The sequence below is a fragment of the Bombyx mori genome, chromosome 8, assembly GCF_030269925.1.
Source record: "Bombyx mori chromosome 8, ASM3026992v2".
In the NCBI taxonomy this organism is placed as follows: domain Eukaryota; kingdom Metazoa; phylum Arthropoda; class Insecta; order Lepidoptera; family Bombycidae; genus Bombyx; species Bombyx mori.
This window is the reverse complement of record NC_085114.1, coordinates 1,235,448-1,257,609: the sequence shown is the minus strand read 5'-3', so window position 1 is coordinate 1,257,609 and position 22,162 is coordinate 1,235,448. Positions and strand designations below refer to the sequence as shown.

Sequence of the window (22,162 nt, the reverse complement as noted above, 5' to 3'; positions counted from 1 at the left end):
CTTCAAATGACCTCCTAAAACTTAACAGCTATTTAGTACGTAAGACGTGACAGTTATTTATTAAAGTGACTAGCAAAGGACCTCTTAAAACTTTAGAGTAATAGCTATTTATTGAATTGATCAGTATAACTGATTTTATCGAAATTTAATACATAATAACGTTTGTACGTCTGGCTACGCTCAGCTCATAATTAAAATAAGATTTTTTCTGCCCCTCAGGTTTCAACACAATAAAATCTACACATACATCGGCGAGGTTCTCGTGTCTGTGAACCCTTACAAGACCCTTGACATCTATGGGCCCCAGCATATGGCTCAGTACCGGGGCCGGGAGATGTTCGAGGTTCCACCACATGTTTATGCCGTTGCTGATGCTTGCCAGAGGGTGTTACGGCAGCAGGTAAACAGATCAAATCAAATCAAATAAAAAATATAGGTTCATCGGCTGATGCTGGAGGGTCGTCTTCTTCCGCCGATACGGCTATCTGGTCTCCAGGTTGCGGTGCCCGACGGAGTTGATGATGAGCTACTTTTCTTGAACGCCCTGAACCAACCACCTTTTTTACTAAATAGCGGTCGTTGTCCAGGATTCTTGTTATCTCATATGGCTCGCTGAATTTGAGGTCCAACGAAGTTTGATTACGAGGATTATTTTTTATGAGCACATAATCACCACGCTGGAAATGATGGATCCTAGCTTTTTTTGAATTGAAACGTTGCCTGTCCTGTTCTGCATTTTGTGACATCTTGTGTTGAACATGGTTAGCGAGTGCTTCAATATCAATAGTCTGCTCGTCAATATTTACTAAATTGAGTAGCTCTGGAGGAACACAATGCTTTCGCTGAGTGAGTAATGTAAGTGGAGCCACGCCTGTCACACGATGCGGAGTGCAATTTATTGCTAGCTGAAGTTCTGCAATCGTTGTGTGCCACTCTTCTGTTTCATAATTGTTGATCATAGTAAGAGTATTTTTTAGTGTAGCTACGACGCGTTCTACTTGTCCATTTGCTCGGCTGACTCCTGGTGCTATAGCATGAATGTCAATACCTACCCTATCGCAGTAGGTCTTGAATTCACCGAGGAACTCTCTTCCACCGTCGACTATTATTTGGACAGGAGTACCGAATAGATGAACCGTACGCTTTAGGGCAGCTAATGTGCTGGGTGGATTTTTGTTAGTTGCATAATAGAATAGCACGTATTTTGTAAAAGCATCTATGGTGATAATCACATACGGTTGGTCGTTGGATGTTCCCATCTTGCCTGTTATATCCATGTGTATTACTTGAAACGCAGCAGACGATTTCTGAATCGGGTGCATTTGAGCTTGTACCGCACCAGATGCTCCTTTCGATGTCCTGCAGACCACGCAATTGTCAACAAATTTTCGTACCTTCGTGCTCATGTTGTCAAACCAGTGGCTGTCCTTAATTTTCTGCAACGTCTTTTCCCAGCCAGGGTGTTTCAGTGCGGTGTGGAAGGAGTTTATTAAACTCCACTGAAAGGACCTGGGTACCACTGTGCAGTATCGGTGTCCGAAGGTTGGATCTTGTACGATACGCTTGAGGACATTGTTTTCTAGCATATAGCCGTTGCTTGGATTGTTATTACTCATACCATCCATTATAGCTCGTAGTGTTTCATCACGTCGCTGTTCAATTTTCAGCCAGTCTAGATCTCTGGTCATTATATTCACTGTGAGTTCGACTGGGTTCCTACTGAAGTAGTCTGCGTGTTGAAGCTGTTGACCCTTGCGGTATTCAACCTCAAAATTATAGTTTTGTAGAAATGCCCACCAACGGTGGATTCTAGGGAGTAAGTCCTTTTTGTGTTTGGATGCTTTTAGTGCATTACAGTCTGTGATAACTGTAAACTTACGTCCATAAAGATACTGCCGGAAGTGTTTTATTGCTCGGACTACTGCCAAGGTCTCTAATTCATAAGAGTGATAGCGACTTTCTGTTTCAGTATTTCTCATGCTCATAAAGGCAACTGCATGTTGTCGTCCGGCAATTACTTGTACCAGTACTGCTCCGAATCCCAAACTACTTGCATCTGTGTACAATTGAATAGGTGCTTCCTCCTGGAATAGTGTTAGTACTGGAGTTGATGTTAAGCACTGAATGACATGCTCTCTTGCTTTCTCATGGCGCTCGTCCCACTCCCATTTAGCCCCTGATTTGGTCAACTCGTATAGTGGTATCATTATGCGTAAGAAGTCTGCTATAAATTTTCTAAAGTATCCAGCCAATCCACAAAATTGTCTTACTTGTCTGGGTGTTGTTGGTACAGGCGATTTTACCAGAGCATCTATTTTCCGTGGGCTTGGCCAGACTTGTCCATTGGATACTACGTTACCCAAATATTCGATTGAACGCTTAAAAAAACTGCATTTATCAGCATTAATGGAAAAGCCCGCATCTTGTAGTGCTATTAGAATACGTTCTATGTTTGACAGCCCTTCTGCGATATTTTCACATCTGCTTAATACGTCATCGACGTAGACTTGAGCTGCATTCCCTATTAAAGAGCTCCGAGCTCTGTTGATGCATCGTTGATAGACTGAACATGCATTACTCAATCCAAATGGCATAGTCGTATATTCATACAGCCCATCCGGTGTGACAAAGGCTGTCTTTTCAATTGATGATTCTGCAATAGGTATTTGGTGAAACCCTGCGGCCATGTCAAAGGTTGTAAAGAATTGCCCCTTGGCCAATTGGTCAATTTGGTCTGAAATTAGTGGCAGCGGGTAATGGTCCCGTAAGGTATTAGAGTTAAGTTCTCTGAAATCCACGCACATGCGATCGTCACCATTCTTCTTCTTCACCAAGATGATGGGACTGGAGTATGGGGACTTGCTTTCGCGTACAATGCCATGCTCCATCAACTCTTTCACAATGGCTCGCACCCTTTCTCGTTCGATTGGACTGAGCCTGTAAGGTCTTCGTTCTACATATTTGTTTGGATTCTTCAGGCGGATTTCCAGTTCACCTGTCTTGACACGAGTTGTTGGATACCCTCTGATAAACAGGTGCTGATATTTGTTTAGAAGGGTGCGTAATTTTGCGATATCTTCATTTGTGAGATCACAATCCAGTTTATCGAAAATTGGATTTATACACTGAACTTGATTAACATGTGGCTGACGTGCTAGCCTCGTTCCGCCCGAAGTGATCGTCATAGCTAGGTTCGTATTGTTTATCAAGTTCATACCCACTAAAATATCTGTAGTCATCTCGTAATCTGCCACTATGTGAAACTGTAATTCAACGTTGATGTTATCGATAACACCTACCGTTACCAGTGTAGCTATTGAAAGTACAGGAAATTGTCCAATTCCTTTCAAGTAGTCTGCCGTTTGTAGTCTTTTTCCGGGTATTTGAGCTGCTACGGATTCCCGCATAAGTGAGCATTCTGCGCCACTATCAAACTGAAAACTCTTTGATCCAAAGTTCACCTGAATCGGAGATAGTTTTAATCCAGCAAAGTAATTTACGTTTGATGTCAATGCTCGTTCACGTTTGAAGCATGTTTCAAAACTGTGTCCTGGTATTTTGCAGAATGAACAGATTGTTGTTTTATTGTTCTGGTAGGAGGTTACTTCCTTCGTTGTCTCAGTTGTTGTTTTGTTTCTTTGTTCGGGCTTTGATTCGGTAACCATTTTGTAGTAGCATTCGTTGGTGGTGTGATTAGTTCTTTTACAGATATGGCAGGATAAATTTGATGAAGTAGAATTCGAAAAACGGGGACGCTTATTTGTACTCAGCTTATTTGAGCCCTCGTGAAAACGCTTCATGGCTCTTACTGATGATGCAACAGATATCAATTCTGGGACTGTTGTGGCTCTCGTGTTCAGTAGCTCGATCCTAAGTCTCTCGTCATTCACGCAACCAATAACTGCTTCAACTGCATCTTCATTAGATAGTTTGTCTTTGGTGATCCTCCTCCACAAGACCCAAGCTCGTGACAAGAACTCCGAGATGTCCTTTGAAGAGTCGTACATATGTTCTCTAAATCGAGCTATGTCTCGAGAATAGCGATTTTCTGGCTCGAATGTCGTGATAAGATTGTTGCGCAGCTCAGCCCACGAAGCTGCAGTGACCATCCAATCGTCAACCCACATCTTCGCTCTTCCCTTTAGGAGGCTGCCAACTTTCATGCGTATGTCAAAGTCGTTGAGTCGATAAGTCTCAATGGCTTTGTCGATATGTTGACACCACTCACGTACTCCCACACTAGTATCGGGGTCAAATGATGGTAGGTAAATATCATTTATACGTATCTTAGTTTCTGCTGGTGTACTTAAGCGTTCCGACATTTGCTGCATCACATGCATCATCTGCATGATGAATTGTGGCGGTACGCTGCTCATCGGTGCGTTAAGCAATGCTGATTGTGGCTGTTCCTGTTCCTGTTCCAAGGAACTCCCAGCATTGCCTGTAGTATTTAATCCATGGTGTGGTTCTATTTGTGATGTAGCTTCAGGTTGTTGCTGAGCGGAGGCAGCATGTGATCCCACTTCTGATGACGGAACATTAACCTCCGTATTGTTTTTAAAAAGTGTGACGTCAGCATTGCTGACGTCACACTTTTTAAATTGCTGACGTCACAGTTATTACTTTCATGATGATAACTCATGTCGGGCTTTTGAACGAAAACTTCACGAACACTGTTTATATTTCGCTACAAGCGTAACAACTTTCCGGAGAGATCCGTACTGTGCTACGGCTCGAACACGAATGAATCGTCGTCGGCAGAGCGGCCGGTATTTATAGTGATTTTTGCAAATCAACACGTGTATGAGTTTTTTAGGTTAAGTAATGAAATAACACCTGGTGATTATAAATCACGTGTTGTTTTTAAATTACAATGAGTGTCATTACATCACAATTGATTCTAAACAGTTAAAAGATGTTTTCTTGATTGATTATTTGACTTATGTAACTAAAAGTGATTCTTTTAAATGCGTGAATCATCCATCGCGCCGATATATATATATATATACAAGAATTGCTTGTTTAAAGGTATAAGATATGTAGGTTCTGAACATCTTGTCGGATTTTGTTGTACAGGCGCACAGACTTATTATGTGTTCACGTTTCTGTTTTTCCAGTCAACCTTATTATCTGTGGGGAAGCTAAAGCACGTGCTGAATGAGTGGAGGTTTGGTTTGACTCAAGTTCCATGACTGGCCCTTCTTTACGACTCATTATTTGATATGGCCGGCCTTAGACTGATAAAACATGATGTTCACACATACATGTAGATATTTTTAATCTACATGAAGACCTTAGGGATTCGCGTTTGAGCTTGTATGATCATGTTATCACCTTTAAAAGTGTGATGACATGTGGTATATATTGTGTGGATAGGACTACGTAAATGCCACCATTCATTTTAAGACATGAGGTTGATGTCTGAATTGTACGATAAATTGCTGTACAACCATTCAAACTGAATGAAGAATGTATTACTGCTCCATAGCTGAAATGGGCAGGGTGATGATACCTACCCCGGTAGACTCACAAGATGCCCTACTGCCAGTAACATACAAAGAGCTTAAACTTTCTGAATTTTTTTATTGCTTAGTTGGGTGGACGACTCACAGCCCACCTGGTGTTAAGTGGTTACTGGAGTACATAGACATCTACGACGTAAAAGCGCCACGCATCTTGAGATATCAGTCCTAAGTCTCAGTTCTTATAGTAAGACGGCTGCCCCGCCCTTCAAACCGAAACGCATTACTGCTTCACGGCAGAAATAGGCGCGGTGGACTCCTATCCGTGCGGACTCACAAGAGGTCTTAGCACCAGTAATTACGCAAATTATAATGTTGCGGGTTTGATTTTTATTACACGACGTTATTCTTTCACCGTGGAAGTCGATCGCGAATATTTGTTGAGTACGTATTTCATTAGAAAAATTGGTACCCGCCTGCAGGATTCGAACACCGATGCATCGCTCTACACGAATGCACCGGTCGTCTTATCCTTCAGTCCACGACGACTGCAAATGATAAGCAATCTATATGATTTTGAACAGTTTAATTGAGATTTTAATGCCATACCGAGTTAATGTAGTGTAAAATTTAAAAGCGAACGTGCTTTATGCTTCCGGAGTTTTTTTTTTGCATCCAATAAAATGCATAGATTTTGCAAAAAAAAAACCTTCCGAGCCAACACGTTTCCCGTTTTGAATAAATTATCTGATCGATTGAACTAATAGACGCGAGTACATTATGGCGATTAACATAATGTGTGCGACAGATGATTTGAAATCGCGTGTTGGTCAAAGTTGTTAGTGATAGGATTTTATATTTAACTAGCCAGGTAATAATTTATAGGCAGCGGCTTGCCTCTGCCCCTGGCCTTGCTGAAGTCCATGGGCGACGGTAACCGCTCACGATCAGGCCTTATGCTCGTCTGCCTAAAAAAAACTTTTTTTACCGTGAATGCTTTCCCCAACCATGAGACATAATGTATAAGAGTCAATAATCCCATTCACATAGATCGCTTGGAAACTCTAGGTCTAAAAGGGACTTTGGATCGATTTGTGTTTAGTATTGTACACTTAAACTCATAGAAATGCTTAAAATAATTATTTGAGATCTAACTGGTAATACCGACATTTGTCATTCTTCTCTCCGTAGGCATAAGTTCCGTAATTAACGACAAAAAATAGTTGCCGCTGACCTTGACACAAGAGTTCGAAGGTTCCTTCGCTGTAGTCTAAAATACATGATTGGTAATGACTCATCTACCTTTACCGGTTAATATACCACAGTGACTAAGTTGATTGGTTTCAATGCTTATTATTGCAATAATTAGTTTTCGTTCATGCTCGAAAAACCCTTTAGAAAACCCTGACAAAGTTTCCATACTACACTATTTTGCTTTGGAAGACACGCGCATGACCAGTTACTAGATTGCCTTCAAACATTAGTCTATTAACACAATGCTCCTTTTATTCCAGGGCAGGGACACGTGCGTCCTTATATCGGGTGAATCAGGTGCAGGCAAAACTGAGGCATCTAAATTCATAATGAAGTACATCGCTGCGAACACAACACAAGTACACAGGGAATATATTGACAGGTGTGGGCCGTAGGTGGTGGCGGTGTAAGAAGTAAGGCCACTGGAGAAAGTCGATATGGTTCGAAAAAGACTAATGGAGTCATTATTTACTGGTGGTCTTGGGAGTCCGCCACGGGTAGGTACCATCACCCTGCCTATTTCTGCCGTGAAGCAGTTATGCGTTTCGGTTCGAAGGGCGGGGCAGCCGTCGTACTACAAGAACTGAGACTTAGAACTCATGTCTCAAGGTGGGTGGCGGCATTTACGTTGTAGATGTCTATGGGCTCCACTAAACCCTTAACACCAGGTGGGCCGTGAGCTCGTCCACCCATCGAAGCAATAAAAAAAATATCTGCAGGGCTTTTAGAACGGAAAGGCTACATCTCTTTGTTTATGGGAGAACGTTTAAATGGTGGTAGGACTTATTCTGAGACCACATGGGTCTTTACCATCATTCCAGTTAGGGGCATGGACGAGATGACAAGTGAAAATTTGCGTTTTCCACAGTTACCTTGAGATATTCTTACGGATTCGGAATGATGTTCGCATATGGTACTTAACAACATCAAAAGATCGTGATAAAGTTCGCTTGTTTATTTGGCGATGACGGGCAGTGCGTTACGAGACTAATAATAATAATAATAAGCCTTTTATTCCATGCAATTAAATTTTTTTTTTTTTGTTTGTACATTTAGTTTATATAATATATGTATGGACCCCTCTCAGGTAAAGGCCTCCTCCAAAGATTTCCACTCTGCTTTGTCTCTGGCGACATAAATCCAGTGTGGTCCAGCAACCTTTCTAATATCATCCTCCCAACGCGTGTACGGTCTACCGACGCGCCGCTTGCCCTGTGGACCGTCCCATGCAGTTACTTTCGATGTCCATCTCCCATCCCCGAGTCGTGCTACGTGGCCAGCCCACTTAAACTTCAGTCTTTGAGCATATTTGAGTTACGAGACTAACTATGTTCTTATTCTGTGCATCACTTAGTGGATTTAAAACTTAAATTTTGTATTTTATTTTCAGAGTGAAAAACGTGTTGATACAGTCAAATACCATACTCGAAACATTTGGCAACGCAAAAACAAATCGCAACGATAATTCGTCCCGTTTCGGCAAATACATGGACATACATTTCGATTATAAGGGCGACCCAGTCGGCGGACACATCAGCAACTACCTCTTGGAGAAAAGTAGAGTGGTCAGCCTTCAACCGGGCGAGAGAAACTTTCATTCGTTTTATCAGGTTAGTTTCAAAGTATAGGTATTTCTTTCTACTATAGAAGTTCTTATGAACATGTTCTCATTTACCATCTACTAAACCTTGAAGATCGAGATATTACAGCAGGTCAAAATAGAGGGTGTCAGATCATGAGACAGGATCTCTTGTAAGGTGGAATAACTAAGTTAAGTTTGTAGAGAATTGCCTCCTGTATTTATGAAACTTGCCACTAAGCCCATAACGTCACGACCGCTCTGCCCAGATTATCGGGACGAGGATGAAGAAAAAGTAGGATCAAATGGCTAATGCCATTTTTGGAATATTTGTTAGGTGCATTGAAATTACTAGTTTTACAATATATAGAATATATTAGGTATACTAGATTAGAATATACTACATAGAATCACATAAACACTTGTGTCACGTCCGCGACGACCATTTTTGTCTCCTTTCTTGCTGGTCCCTTTAGTGCTGTCACTCAAGCAAACTCCATCATCATTACTAGCCCACAGTCGTCCACTACTGGACATAGACAGAAGACCGGGCTCAGCGGTGTGGATTGGGAGAACCTAATCTACACCACTGAGTCGGTTTATCGGCTCTTCTCGTCCTTTACTTGCCGGCCACCCTTCGAAGGTCATCACACCACCTAGATAGGGGCGTCCTACGTTTGCTGTTGCGCGGTTTCCACTCAAGAAACCGTCTTCTCCGGCGATTGTCAGTTCTGGGGTATACACGTCCAGTCCATTTCCGTCTCAGCTTGCAGACTATCTGAGTTGACGAGGTAACGCCAAGCGCGAGTGAATTACAAAGGTGACTTGAAAATCGACTGCTAATATGCAGATCGGGGAGTGACTAAAACAAGCAACTCTTAGTCACAGCATAAAGTAAAGTTTTTCATTGTTTCCGAATAAAGAACGCGAATGATACCGCCTTACTCGTCTAATGTTTACTAAATCAAGCAAAACACTGATTTGAATTTTCAAAAATCCTCATTTATTTTGGATTACAGCTCCTCAGTTCAAACAATCCGGTTTTGAAAAAACTGGGAATGTCAACGAACACGGCCTACAAGATCCTGGGCAGCGAAAGACCTACAGCGCACGATTCTAAACTTTATTCCCAAACGAATAGTGCGTTTAATGCTCTGGGCTTCTCTAATTCGGTCATCGAGGATATATGGAATATTGTCGCCGGTGTTATTTTATTGGTACGTATTATGTTTTATTATTTTCTACAGTAGGGCTGACTAGAGAATCAGTTTCTTTTTATCAATTGGAATTGTAAACACGTTTATAAAGGCAACATTGAAGCTGGTTGATTTGAAATGTCATAAAGGTGGGCATGTAGAGGGACTATTTCGCTATCTCTTTATCGCACAACCCTATTTGTAATAGTTGTGACGTTATAAACCATTATGTACGTCCAATTAAGTTTTTTTAGGCTTAAAATCATTTTAAGTTAGTTATTTTTGAATTGCTAGAATTAAAAGTTAAAATCAATGTTTTTTATTTAGTATATAAATATGGACTGGTAGCTACCCCTGGGTCCAAACCCGCGTGTGATGTAGTGTTGCGCGTGCAGGGCGAGGTGACGTTCGAGGGCGGGGAGGGCGGGGAGGAGGGCGGCGCCGTGGCGGCGGGCGCGGTGGCGGGCGCGGTGCGTGCGCTGGGCGTGGCGGAGGCGGGGCTGCGCGCCGTGCTGGGGCGCCGCGTGCTGGCCGCCGGGCACGACCTGGTCACCAAGCAGCACTCGCTCGTGGACGCGCACTACACCAGGCTGGCGCTGGCCAAGGCGGCCTACGACAGACTCTTCACCTGGATCGTGCAACAGGTATCCGCTTCCCGTACAACTCCCCACTGTCAACACACTTAGACCAACTATTTCTAAACATACCATAGTGCTGATAGAATATTTTTATGTCACGGTAAATTTATTCATAAAAAACGGTGCGAGTGCAACTTGGTGCACGTAGAAGAAGTGGATCTTCTGTTGCGGTGTATTATAGTATTGTGGTTTTCGTCATTTTTCATCCTTAAATCAAATTTCTCTTGTAATAAGGAATGCAGTGTATAAGAGAAACGACCTAGCTCGCTTTGTCCTCTCCTCTGTCTATTTTCTTTCTCACTATCGCTTGTCCTAATTTGTATCTTTTCTCTTTAACCGTAACAAATCTGTCGTGAGTTAAATTTTACTTTCAACGTCCCTAAAAAAGTTTAACTTCAAATACTTGTATCGTTTTTTTTTATACCTTAGCTGATGGTCTTGAGAGACCATATCAGCGTAACCGGACGAAGCATTGTATCTTTGTATTCTCATGAGACGAATGTGGTTACGGGATGGACCGTAACGTGTTACATTTAAAAGTGAATCAAATGTATAAGGCTGCATGTACCGTTTGCAGATAAACAAAGCCATCGACGTCCCGGCCGGCACGTACAAGAACACCCTCATCGGCGTGCTCGACATCTACGGGTTCGAGATCTTCGAGACCAACAGCTTCGAGCAGTTCTGCATCAACTACTGCAACGAGAAGTTGCAGCAGCTCTTCATCGGTAACTGTCGACCCCCCCGCTGCAGACCCTCCCGGCCTTAGGTCGTTGCCCTCTATAAATAAACTTTTGATTATGGCGCTTGGATTGTGCTATCTATCATAATGGAATGCGTATTAAAAATCCTGGTAATCAATGAGGAGTTCCCTTGGAGTCTGTACCAATATGTGTGCGCCTCAATCATGTCATAAAGTTGGCTTTCGTAATGAAAGGTATTCTCTGTGCTGTTGATCTTTATAGTAGGGTCTGTCCTGGGTGTCGCTTCAGTTCGTGCTCACCATGGACATGCATCGTCATACTAACTAAACCACCACGTGGAGATCCAACTACGCGCTATAAAAGGAAGTGGCTCTGATTTAATTTGCCAAACTCGACACAAATATGATTAATAAATTCAAATTCGACTCGATAACGCCCCCTAACGTCTGCTAAGGCCTCTGCACAATGTAATTTCAGAGCTGGTGCTGAAACAAGAGCAAGAGGAGTACGCGCGCGAGGGCATACAGTGGACGCCGGTGCAGTACTTCAACAACAGGATCATCTGCGAGCTCATCGACGCGCCCCATCACGGCGTCATCGCCATCATGGACGAGGCCTGCCTCAACCCCACACAGGTCACTACAGCACGTGAGCGCAGTAGGGCCGCTGCTCGCCGACAATGTCTGACGACACTGTTTCCGACATTGCCTGCCGAGACTGTCCGAACGACACCATCCGCACACACTGACATCCGACACTGTTCCCCGACAATGACATATGACACTGACCGCCGAAACTCCTCCCCGACACGGCCCGTATACACTGACCGCCGACACTGCTCGTGGACACTGTCCGGATGACACTATCTGCTTACACTGAATTGCGACACTGTTTGCCGATACTCATCGACGATACGGTTCGTACACACTGACATCGAGCACTGTTCGCCAACACTCTGGACGACACTAAATGCACACGCCGACACGCGATACTGTTCGCCGATACGGTCTATACACACTGACACCAGACACCTTACGTCGTCATTGTCCGAACGAGACTACACGCACACACTGACATGCGACACTGTTCGCCGACACGGTCCGTATACAATAACATCCGGCACTTTTCGCTGACACGTGAAGTCGTCGTGGCCTAACGGATAAGACGTCCGGTGCATTCGTGTTGAGCGACGCACCGGTGTTCGAATCCCGCAGGCGGGTACCAATTTTGGTAATGAAATACGTACTCAACAAATGTTCACGATTGATTTCCACGGTGAAGGAATAACATCGTGTAATAAAAATGAAACCCGCAAAATTATAATTTGCGTAATTACTGGTGGTAGGACCTCTTGTGAGTCCGCACGGGTAGGTACCACCGGCCTGCCTATTTCTGCCGTGAAGCAGTAATGCGTTTCGGTTTGAAGGGTGGGGCAGCCGTTGTAACTATAATTGAGACCTTAGAACTTATATCTCAAGGTGGGTTGCGCATTTACGTTGTAGATGTCTATGGGCTCCAGTAACCACTTAACACCAGGTGGGCTGTGAGCTCGTCCACTCATCTAAGCAATAAAAAAAAAAAAAAAAACGGTCCTCTAACGTGGTCTGTTCGCACCAGATCACGGACCAGCAGCTGCTGGAGGCGATGGACAAGCGGCTGACCGGCCACCGCCACTACACGTCTCGGCAGCTGGCGCCGACTGACAAGAAACTCAAGCACGGAGTCGACTTCAGGATAACGTGAGTCTTATGTTTGTAGGTATAGAGTGCATTTTAGTGTGGACCCCAACTGATTACTAAACTGATCTTTATTCCATTATAATTTTCTGAGAATTATAATTTTCGGTTTATAATTCTCGACCCCCACCGCGTGCCGTGTTGCAGGCACTACGCCGGCGACGTGACGTACGCCATCACCGGCTTCATGGACAAGAACAAGGACTCGCTGTGGCAGGACCTCAAGAGGCTGCTGCACTCCTCCAGCAACGCCTCGCTGGCCGCCATGTGGCCCGAGGGCGCCGCCGACATACAGAAGGTACCCCCGCCCCGCGCCTGTGACAACAGGAATATGTGTTCTGGAGCCTCAGCCGGGGATGAGCAACGTTCAACCTGTTTATTATAGTCCAGACGAGCGATCAAGCCCTTGACCTAACTCTGTGGACACTGGAGCCCACAGACATCTCGCTGTGAACGCCGCCGTCTGGGGACGTGAGGTCGATGTCTCAATCGCGCTGTACAATGGCTGGCCTACCCCAGACCGCAGCATAGTGTGTTTTATGGCATAGTGGTTTATGAGTTGCAGTACATAAAAAGGATCCTAAAAGCCATTGAATAACAATAAATAGAATCGATGCGTGACCCCGCAATAGTGTATGTATGTGTGATGTGTGCGCAGACCTCCCGGCGCCCCCCCTCCGCCGCGTCGCTGTTCCGCTCGTCGCTGGCGGCGCTGGTGGCGGGGCTGCACTCCAAGGAGCCCTTCTACGTGCGCTGCCTCAAGCCCAACCCCCTGCAGGCGCCCTCCACCTGGGACCCCCTGCTGGTAACGCACCCCTCACTCGCGCGACCCTAGTAGCCGCCAACGGATACCCTGAGGCTTGGTGCTCTTCCGTTACATTATAACAGTGTGTGGGAGTTACACACAGAGTTCAGTAAGAACACCGCATGATGTGCAATATTGTTATAGCTCGCTAAGGGAATTGTGCTTGGGGACTGAGCCCTCCGGTCTCCCGGCCACGTGGCTGCACTATCGTAGAACCCCTGCGGAGTATTAGATATCTTTGTTCAGACCTGAATGCAACCGGTGTATACCGGACCAATATTTTCGAATCATTCTTTCTCTTCTGGCACAAGGAATGAGTGCCTGTACATACATGCGCGCCCCCAGGTGCAGCACCAGACGGCGTACCTGGGGCTGGTGGAGAACGTGCGCGTGCGACGGGCGGGGTTCGCGTGCCGCGTGCGCTACGACCGCTTCGTGCAGCGCTACAAGATGTTGTCGCAGTACACGTGGCCCAACTACCGCGGACACTCGCCCCGGGACGCCGCCGCCGTGCTGCTGCGGGACCTGCGCCTGGACGACGTGCACTACGGACACACCAAGCTCTTCATCAGGTCAGTGCGCGCAGTGTAGCGCCTCCAGCACGCGGCCCCCCACCGCGGCCCCCCACCGCCGTGCTGCTGCGGGACCTGCGCCTGGACGACGTGCACTACGGACACACCAAGCTCTTCATCAGGTCAGTGCGCGCAGTGTAGCGCCTCCAGCACGCGGCCCCCCACCGCGGCCCCCCACCGCCGTGCTGCTGCGGGACCTGCGCCTGGACGACGTGCACTACGGACACACCAAGCTCTTCATCAGGTCAGTGCGCGCAGTGTAGCGCCTCCAGCACGCGGCCCCCCACCGCGGCCCCCCACCGCCGTGCTGCTACGGGACCTGCGCCTGGACGACGTGCACTACGGACACACCAAGCTCTTCATCAGGTCAGTGCGCGCAGTGTAGCGCCTCCAGCACGCGGCCCCCCACCGCGGCCCCCCACCGCCGTGCTGCTGCGGGACCTGCGCCTGGACGACGTGCACTACGGACACACCAAGCTCTTCATCAGGTCAGTGCGCGCAGTGTAGCGCCTCCAGCACGCGGCCCCCCACCGCGGCCCCCCACCGCCGTGCTGCTGCGGGACCTGCGCCTGGACGACGTGCACTACGGACACACCAAGCTCTTCACCAGGTCAGTGCGCGCAGTGTAGCGCCTCCAGCACGCGGCCCCCCACCGCGGCCCCCCACCGCCGTGCTGCTGCGGGACCTGCGCCTGGACGACGTGCACTACGGACACACCAAGCTCTTCATCAGGTCAGTGCGCGCAGTGTAGCGCCTCCAGCACGCGGCCCCCCACCGCGGCCCCCCACCGCCGTGCTGCTGCGGGACCTGCGCCTGGACGACGTGCACTACGGACACACCAAGCTCTTCATCAGGTCAGTGCGCGCAGTGTAGCGCCTCCAGCACGCGGCCCCCCACCGCGGCCCCCCACCGCCGTGCTGCTACGGGACCTGCGCCTGGACGACGTGCACTACGGACACACCAAGCTCTTCATCAGGTCAGTGCGCGCAGTGTAGCGCCTCCAGCACGCGGCCCCCCACCGCGGCCCCCCACCGCCGTGCTGCTGCGGGACCTGCGCCTGGACGACGTGCACTACGGACACACCAAGCTCTTCATCAGGTCAGTGCGCGCAGTGTAGCGCCTCCAGCACGCGGCCCCCCACCGCGGCCCCCCACCGCCGTGCTGCTGCGGGACCTGCGCCTGGACGACGTGCACTACGGACACACCAAGCTCTTCACCAGGTCAGTGCGCGCAGTGTAGCGCCTCCAGCACGCGGCCCCCCACCGCGGCCCCCCACCGCCGTGCTGCTGCGGGACCTGCGCCTGGACGACGTGCACTACGGACACACCAAGCTCTTCATCAGGTCAGTGCGCGCAGTGTAGCGCCTCCAGCACGCGGCCCCCCACCGCGGCCCCCCACCGCCGTGCTGCTGCGGGACCTGCGCCTGGACGACGTGCACTACGGACACACCAAGCTCTTCATCAGGTCAGTGCGCGCAGTGTAGCGCCTCCAGCACGCGGCCCCCCACCGCCGTGCTGCTGCGGGACCTGCGCCTGGACGACGTGCACTACGGACACACCAAGCTCTTCACCAGGTCAGTGCGCGCAGTGTAGCGCCTCCAGCACGCGGCCCCCCACCGCGGCCCCCCACCGCCGTGCTGCTGCGGGACCTGCGCCTGGACGACGTGCACTACGGACACACCAAGCTCTTCATCAGGTCAGTGCGCGCAGTGTAGCGCCTCCAGCACGCGGCCCCCCACCGCGGCCCCCCACCGCCGTGCTGCTGCGGGACCTGCGCCTGGACGACGTGCACTACGGACACACCAAGCTCTTCATCAGGTCAGTGCGCGCAGTGTAGCGCCTCCAGCACGCGGCCCCCCACCGCGGCCCCCCACCGCCGTGCTGCTGCGGGACCTGCGCCTGGACGACGTGCACTACGGACACACCAAGCTCTGCATCAGGTCAGTGCGCGCAGTGTAGCGCCTCCAGCACGCGGCCCCCCACCGCGGCCCCCCACCGCCGTGCTGCTGCGGGACCTGCGCCTGGACGACGTGCACTACGGACACACCAAGCTCTTCATCAGGTCAGTGCGCGCAGTGTAGCGCCTCCAGCACGCGGCCCCCCACCGCGGCCCCCCACCGCCGTGCTGCTGCGGGACCTGCGCCTGGACGACGTGCACTACGGACACACCAAGCTCTTCACCAGGTCAGTGCGCGCAGTGTAGCGCCTCCAGCACGCGGCCCCCCACCGCGGCCCCCCACCGCCGTGCTGCTGCGGGACCTGCGCCTGGACGACGTGCACTACGGACACACCAAGCTCTTCATCAGGTCAGTGCGCGCAGTGTAGCGCCTCCAGCACGCGGCCCCCCACCGCGGCCCCCCACCGCCGTGCTGCTGCGGGACCTGCGCCTGGACGACGTGCACTACGGACACACCAAGCTCTTCATCAGGTCAGTGCGCGCAGTGTAGCGCCTCCAGCACGCGGCCCCCCACCGCGGCCCCCCACCGCCGTGCTGCTGCGGGACCTGCGCCTGGACGACGTGCACTACGGACACACCAAGCTCTTCATCAGGTCAGTGCGCGCAGTGTAGCGCCTCCAGCACGCGGCCCCCCACCGCGGCCCCCCACCGCCGTGCTGCTGCGGGACCTGCGCCTGGACGACGTGCACTACGGACACACCAAGCTCTTCATCAGGTCAGTGCGCGCAGTGTAGCGCCTCCAGCACGCGGCCCCCCACCGCGGCCCCCCACCGCCGTGCTGCTGCGGGACCTGCGCCTGGACGACGTGCACTACGGACACACCAAGCTCTTCACCAGGTCAGTGCGCGCAGTGTAGCGCCTCCAGCACGCGGCCCCCCACCGCGGCCCCCCACCGCCGTGCTGCTGCGGGACCTGCGCCTGGACGACGTGCACTACGGACACACCAAGCTCTTCATCAGGTCAGTGCGCGCAGTGTAGCGCCTCCAGCACGCGGCCCCCCACCGCGGCCCCCCACCGCCGTGCTGCTGCGGGACCTGCGCCTGGACGACGTGCACTACGGACACACCAAGCTCTTCATCAGGTCAGTGCGCGCAGTGTAGCGCCTCCAGCACGCGGCCCCCCACCGCGGCCCCCCACCGCCGTGCTGCTGCGGGACCTGCGCCTGGACGACGTGCACTACGGACACACCAAGCTCTTCATCAGGTCAGTGCGCGCAGTGTAGCGCCTCCAGCACGCGGCCCCCCACCGCGGCCCCCCACCGCCGTGCTGCTGCGGGACCTGCGCCTGGACGACGTGCACTACGGACACACCAAGCTCTTCATCAGGTCAGTGCGCGCAGTGTAGCGCCTCCAGCACGCGGCCCCCCACCGCGGCCACTCCTCCCCCCTCAGAGAGTCGCCCCAGGGCATCGTGTTGTCTTGCAAACAACGCTATGAGACAGCTGACCCTGCCTTATGTGAGCGTACAGGTTCAGTGATACTAACAAATGAATATCGCGGTAAGACTATAAACCGATTAGGGGTGGCCCTACGTGGTTTAATATATTTTTTTGCTCAAAAACGAGAAATTCTTTAAAAAAAGCCTTTTATCCTAGGAGTGCTAAAACGCTGCAAAGCCTAGAGGCGGCCCGCGCAGAACTGATTCCTTCCATCGTGGTGCTGCTGCAGAAGTTGTGGCGAGGAGCGATCGCCAGGAGGAGATACAAGAAGATGAAGGCCGCACTAACCATATTCAACGCTTGGAAGTAAGTTGCGTTGTAATATGTCCAATCTAGAAGTCGATCGAAAATAATTTAATTCCACACAAACAAATTTAAATGGGTACATTTTATAAAGTGTCTTTATTCGAGCAGTCGAACGGTGTCTTTATCCTGTTCGCAACTTCGCAAATATAAGATCATCTTACAAAACTTACAAGAGCAGTGTTCGGATCCGCTAACTCCTCCACAACCCCCGCCCCCTCACCAGACGCTACCGCTACCGGCGCTACATCTCGGAGCTGCAGACGGAGCTGTCCCGGCACCGCGGCGTCATCCGGCGCTGGCCCCCCGCGCCGCGCGGCCTGGACCCCGCGCTGCTGGTGGCGGCGTACCGGCGGTGGCGCGCCTACCTCGTGCTGCGCGCCGTGCCGCGGGAGCGCTGGGCCGAGCTGCGCCTCAAGGTGTGCTGCGGCGCGGCGCTGCGGGGGCGGCGGCGGCACTGGGGCGCGGCCCGGCCGTGGCGCGGGGACTACCTGGCCGCGCCCGACTACAACGAGAAGGCGGGTGAGTACAGCCGCCGTGGCCTGCGAGCCGCGAGTTGCTCTTTTTATTTTTTTTATTGCTTAGATGGTTGGACGAGCTCACAGCCCACCTGCTGTTTAGTGATTACTGGAGTCCATAGACATTTACAACGTAAATGCGCCACCCACCGTGAGACATAAGTTTTAAGGTCTCAGTATAGTTACAACGGCTGCCTTACCCTTCAAACCGAAACGCATTACTGCTTCATGGCAGAAATAGGCAGGGTGGTGGTACCTCATACCCTCATCCGGGTTCTGGCCTCGGAGGGGATTGGACGTCAGGTGTAAGAGTACAGGGGAGTCGTTTAGTGGATGGGCCCTAAAATTCCATGGGTGGGGGCGGTCTGCTCTCAACACCTACAGATCGTTGAGTCCCACATACTCCGCGCGCCCCTTAGGTGGGGGATCTCGTAAGAGGTTCGGCCCCGGCCCGAAAAAAAAGGGTGGTGGTACCTACCCGCGCGGACCCACAAAAGGTCCTACCACCAGTTCACCAGCACGTGCCTGTCCGCAGGAGCGTACCGGGCGCAGGTCGCGAGCATGCAAAAGGCGGGTCAGATAGACAAGCCGCTGTTCTCGTGCCGCATACACAAGTTCAACCGCTACAACAAGTCCTCCGAGAGATGTCTGCTCGTCACTAGCAACGCGATATATAAATTGGATTCGAACAGTTTCAAGCCACTGAAGAAACCTACTTATATTAAAGACGTAAGGTTCATTTTTGAATAATTTACCCTTTTCTTGTTTTTTTATTTTTAAACGTTAGGAAAATTTGTTGTGATTTTATGTTGTACTAGCCCCCCACACGAACGGTAGTCTCTCGTTTTTTATTTTACTAATAAAAAGAAGGTCCAGACATTGGGGACCGCCCCAGGGGCGACGCGGGGGCAAGGCGCAGTCCGGGGGGTGGAGGCGGGGGGACAAGCGCCTCTCGACTTGTCCACTATGAATTTTACCTTAAATTAGCAGGAGAGACCATAGAGCTTGTAAGTGGAGTGATCGCTCCCCAGTAACACCATTACTCTGTGATCCGCGTGCAGGTGGGGGCCGTGCGCGTGATGAGCTCGGACGTGCAGCTGGTGGTGCTGTGCGTGCCGTCCGCCAAGAACGACCTGGTGGCCGCGCTCGAAGCCCCCGGGGACGACCTGGTCGGCGAGCTGCTGGGCGTGCTGGCCAGCAGATACTGCATGTGAGTACCTCGCGCGACCGGTAACAGTAGACAAACTATAATTATGTATGTTGTACTTCATCTTTATGGTGGTAGGACCTTTTGTGAGTCCGGACGAGTAGGTACCACCACCCTGCCTATTTCAACCGTGAAGCAGTAATGCGTTTCGGTTTGAGGGGTGGGGCAGCCGTTGTAACTATACTGACACCTTAAAACTCATGTTTCATAAAACTCATGTTTCAAGGTGAGCGAGGGCATTTACGTTGTAGATGTCCATGGGCTCCGGTAACCAGTTAACATCAGGTAGCAGTGAGCTCGTCCACCCATCTATACAATAAAATAAAAAATCCGCTTCAGTTTCTAAGTGTCTCCTATTGTATCTACTCGACAAACACACAAGGGACAGCCGTGTGTGTTGTCGTGATGACGTCACAATGCTGGTGTGCGCGGCAGGTTGTCTGGCGGCGAGCTGTGCGTGGAGGTGGAGAGCGGCGCCAGCACGCGCTGCACGCTGGGGGGCCGCAGCCGCGCGCTGCAGCTGCCCGCGCACGCCGACCCGCGCGCGCCCGCCTTCACGCACGCGCACAACGTCATCACCTACCACCCGCCGTCCGCGCGCGCCTGAGGACATTCACTTAACGACTTACTTCAATAATCAAATTGTATAAATAACATTATCATTATGTATAAATTAATTTAATGTAAATAGTTGTAAATTATTTTCTAGAAAATTGTGCCTTAATGAACTGATGTGCTAGTACACGCAGGGCGGCGCGCGCCGTCGCCTGTGTCTCGTTTTAACACGAACGAATTTTTATGTTTGGTATTTGTTGGAACCCTCCTTGGGTGTGACGGTGTACTTATTGGACTGCGCACACAGCATAATATTAGGTCTTAAAGTTGTTTCTTTAGGAAACAAAAATCTGTGCCTTTAAGAGCTCCTGTGCTTAAAAAGTTTGAGCTAAATAAGTTATTTTTAAAACGTATTTATTTGCGCAAAGACACGTTATTGAATCCGTTGTTGTAATGATATTGGTGTCCAACGCAGCGGGTCCCGCAATAACTTGAATACCACCCATTGTAAAAGTAAGTAGACGTATATCAAATTTGTGGTTACCCTAGTATTGATTGATGGAGGTCCCTGGCGTGCCCCCCACCCCTCCTGACTGCCCCCGGCTGCCCCCGGTCGACCCCGGCCGCCTCTAGCGACAAGCACTCACTATGACAGAGTTATTATGAATTAAGAATAAAAATGTCTTGCAAAAAACCGTGGACGCATGAGTTTTACCGACGGACACGGCAGTGTGCGTGCTGATAGTAGTTCTGTGGTGCACGCCAGTGCGTTTGTTGGTCAATAATATTTTTAAACAAAATGACTGTGTTACCGAAGCATTAAAGATCTGTTTCTACCATTTTTCGTGGAAATTTGTCCAAATTATTCTATGTGCGGTCGTCCTACTGAGTCGAAACTTTGTACAATTGTTACTGGCATCCGTTTCGTGGTTGGCCCGAACGCGGACTATAAGTAAATTATTTTTAAATTCTTGGGCACCCTCCGTTATGAAGTCATCAGACCTTTAAGAACTTTCACGGCCGCCATTAGTCAGGCACGACCTGCCGGGCGCTTTTATACTTAATAGTTATAAAGCCCTAAGGAAGATTCCTTTGAAAAAGCTTGTAAAAGTGATAAGTTGAGACTATTTATAAATATTACAATAATTTGTATACATATTAAATATTAATACGTACAGGTATGTTCGTTGATTTTTTTAATATCATGTGATTTTATTTAATTATTTTGTAAATAACTAATTGATTATTAATACACGAGGTGAAGTTTTTATTCGCTTTTAAAATAGTATTTATTGTTTAGTCGTATAGAAGTTGTTTACAACGAAATATGTTTGGCTCGGGTTTGTGAGTGACAATGCTACAGGGTGTGTCCCGGGGTGTCGGACGTGTACCGGCAATGCATACAGGGTGTGTCCCGGCGTGTCGAACGTGCCCCTGCGGCGCATACAGGATGTGTCCCGGGTGTCGGACGTGCCCCGGCGGCGCATACAGGGTGTGAGTAAATTCTCTGTAGCATTGTTTCTTGTATACATTTGTCAGTCGTGATTAGCGAAGTGCCTTGTTGTGGTGCCATGGTATTGAGTAAAGTTACGTGTTTTACAACTTGCGTTTTATTTTACCCATATGTATGCAATTCAATTATTTCTTAGTCTGATTCTTGCGTTGAGTCTTCGGAACATCTCCTCTCGGGTTTCTAATGGAACTTGCAAACGGTAATTCAAGTTATATGTTGACGGGAGCCCATAAGCATCATAATATGAATTTCATCACCGATCTTAGAATATGAAATGGAAATATCAATTATTTGTGTTTAAATTATTACAATTTCCAAGCCGGAGCGGGACATGACTAACTTCCCGGCCAATATATTATCATAGAGCCGGGGGTCGAACCGCCTACGAGGTCCCCGCGCCTAAGAGGCGCGCGGGGTATGTGGGACTTGACGATCTGCAAGGTGTTGAGAGCAGACCGCGGGCCCAAGGAATTTTAGGGCCCACCCACTAAACGACTCCCCTGCACTCTTACACCCGACGTCCGATCTCCGTCCGGGGTCAGAACCCAGTCAGAGTAGGGGGGTTCCCGCAGTCAACACTACAACCAGACACGCGGCGCCACCCCGAGGACGCCCGACCGACGGATCGTCGAGGCGATAGTCGACGACCAACGACGTCGGTCTCCGCGGTACGGCGGCCCTACCAGGCCGACCGGGCGATGCCGCTGGTGTTCCGGGATACCCCGC

The 22,162-nt window shown here is 49.9% G+C and overlaps 1 protein-coding gene across 1 annotated transcript in view; it reads left to right on the top strand.

Annotated features, from left to right (window-relative positions):
* The window catches only part of LOC101741996 (unconventional myosin ID), a 57,426-nt gene extending 35,901 nt beyond the window's left edge, over positions 1-21,525 (top strand). The window contains exons 2-17 of the mRNA XM_038012323.2: positions 220-400; positions 6,977-7,098; positions 8,107-8,326; positions 9,315-9,512; positions 9,887-10,135; positions 10,707-10,857; positions 11,311-11,468; positions 12,451-12,572; positions 12,717-12,867; positions 13,228-13,374; positions 13,720-13,946; positions 17,497-17,646; positions 17,870-18,165; positions 18,697-18,890; positions 19,223-19,371; positions 19,804-21,525. Of these exons, the coding sequence (XP_037868251.1) occupies positions 220-400; positions 6,977-7,098; positions 8,107-8,326; positions 9,315-9,512; positions 9,887-10,135; positions 10,707-10,857; positions 11,311-11,468; positions 12,451-12,572; positions 12,717-12,867; positions 13,228-13,374; positions 13,720-13,946; positions 17,497-17,646; positions 17,870-18,165; positions 18,697-18,890; positions 19,223-19,371; positions 19,804-19,975 (2,887 nt within the window). The 3' untranslated portion in view covers positions 19,976-21,525. The remainder of the gene's footprint in view (positions 1-219; positions 401-6,976; positions 7,099-8,106; positions 8,327-9,314; positions 9,513-9,886; positions 10,136-10,706; positions 10,858-11,310; positions 11,469-12,450; positions 12,573-12,716; positions 12,868-13,227; positions 13,375-13,719; positions 13,947-17,496; positions 17,647-17,869; positions 18,166-18,696; positions 18,891-19,222; positions 19,372-19,803) is intronic.
* The last annotated feature ends 637 nt before the right edge of the window (positions 21,526-22,162 follow it).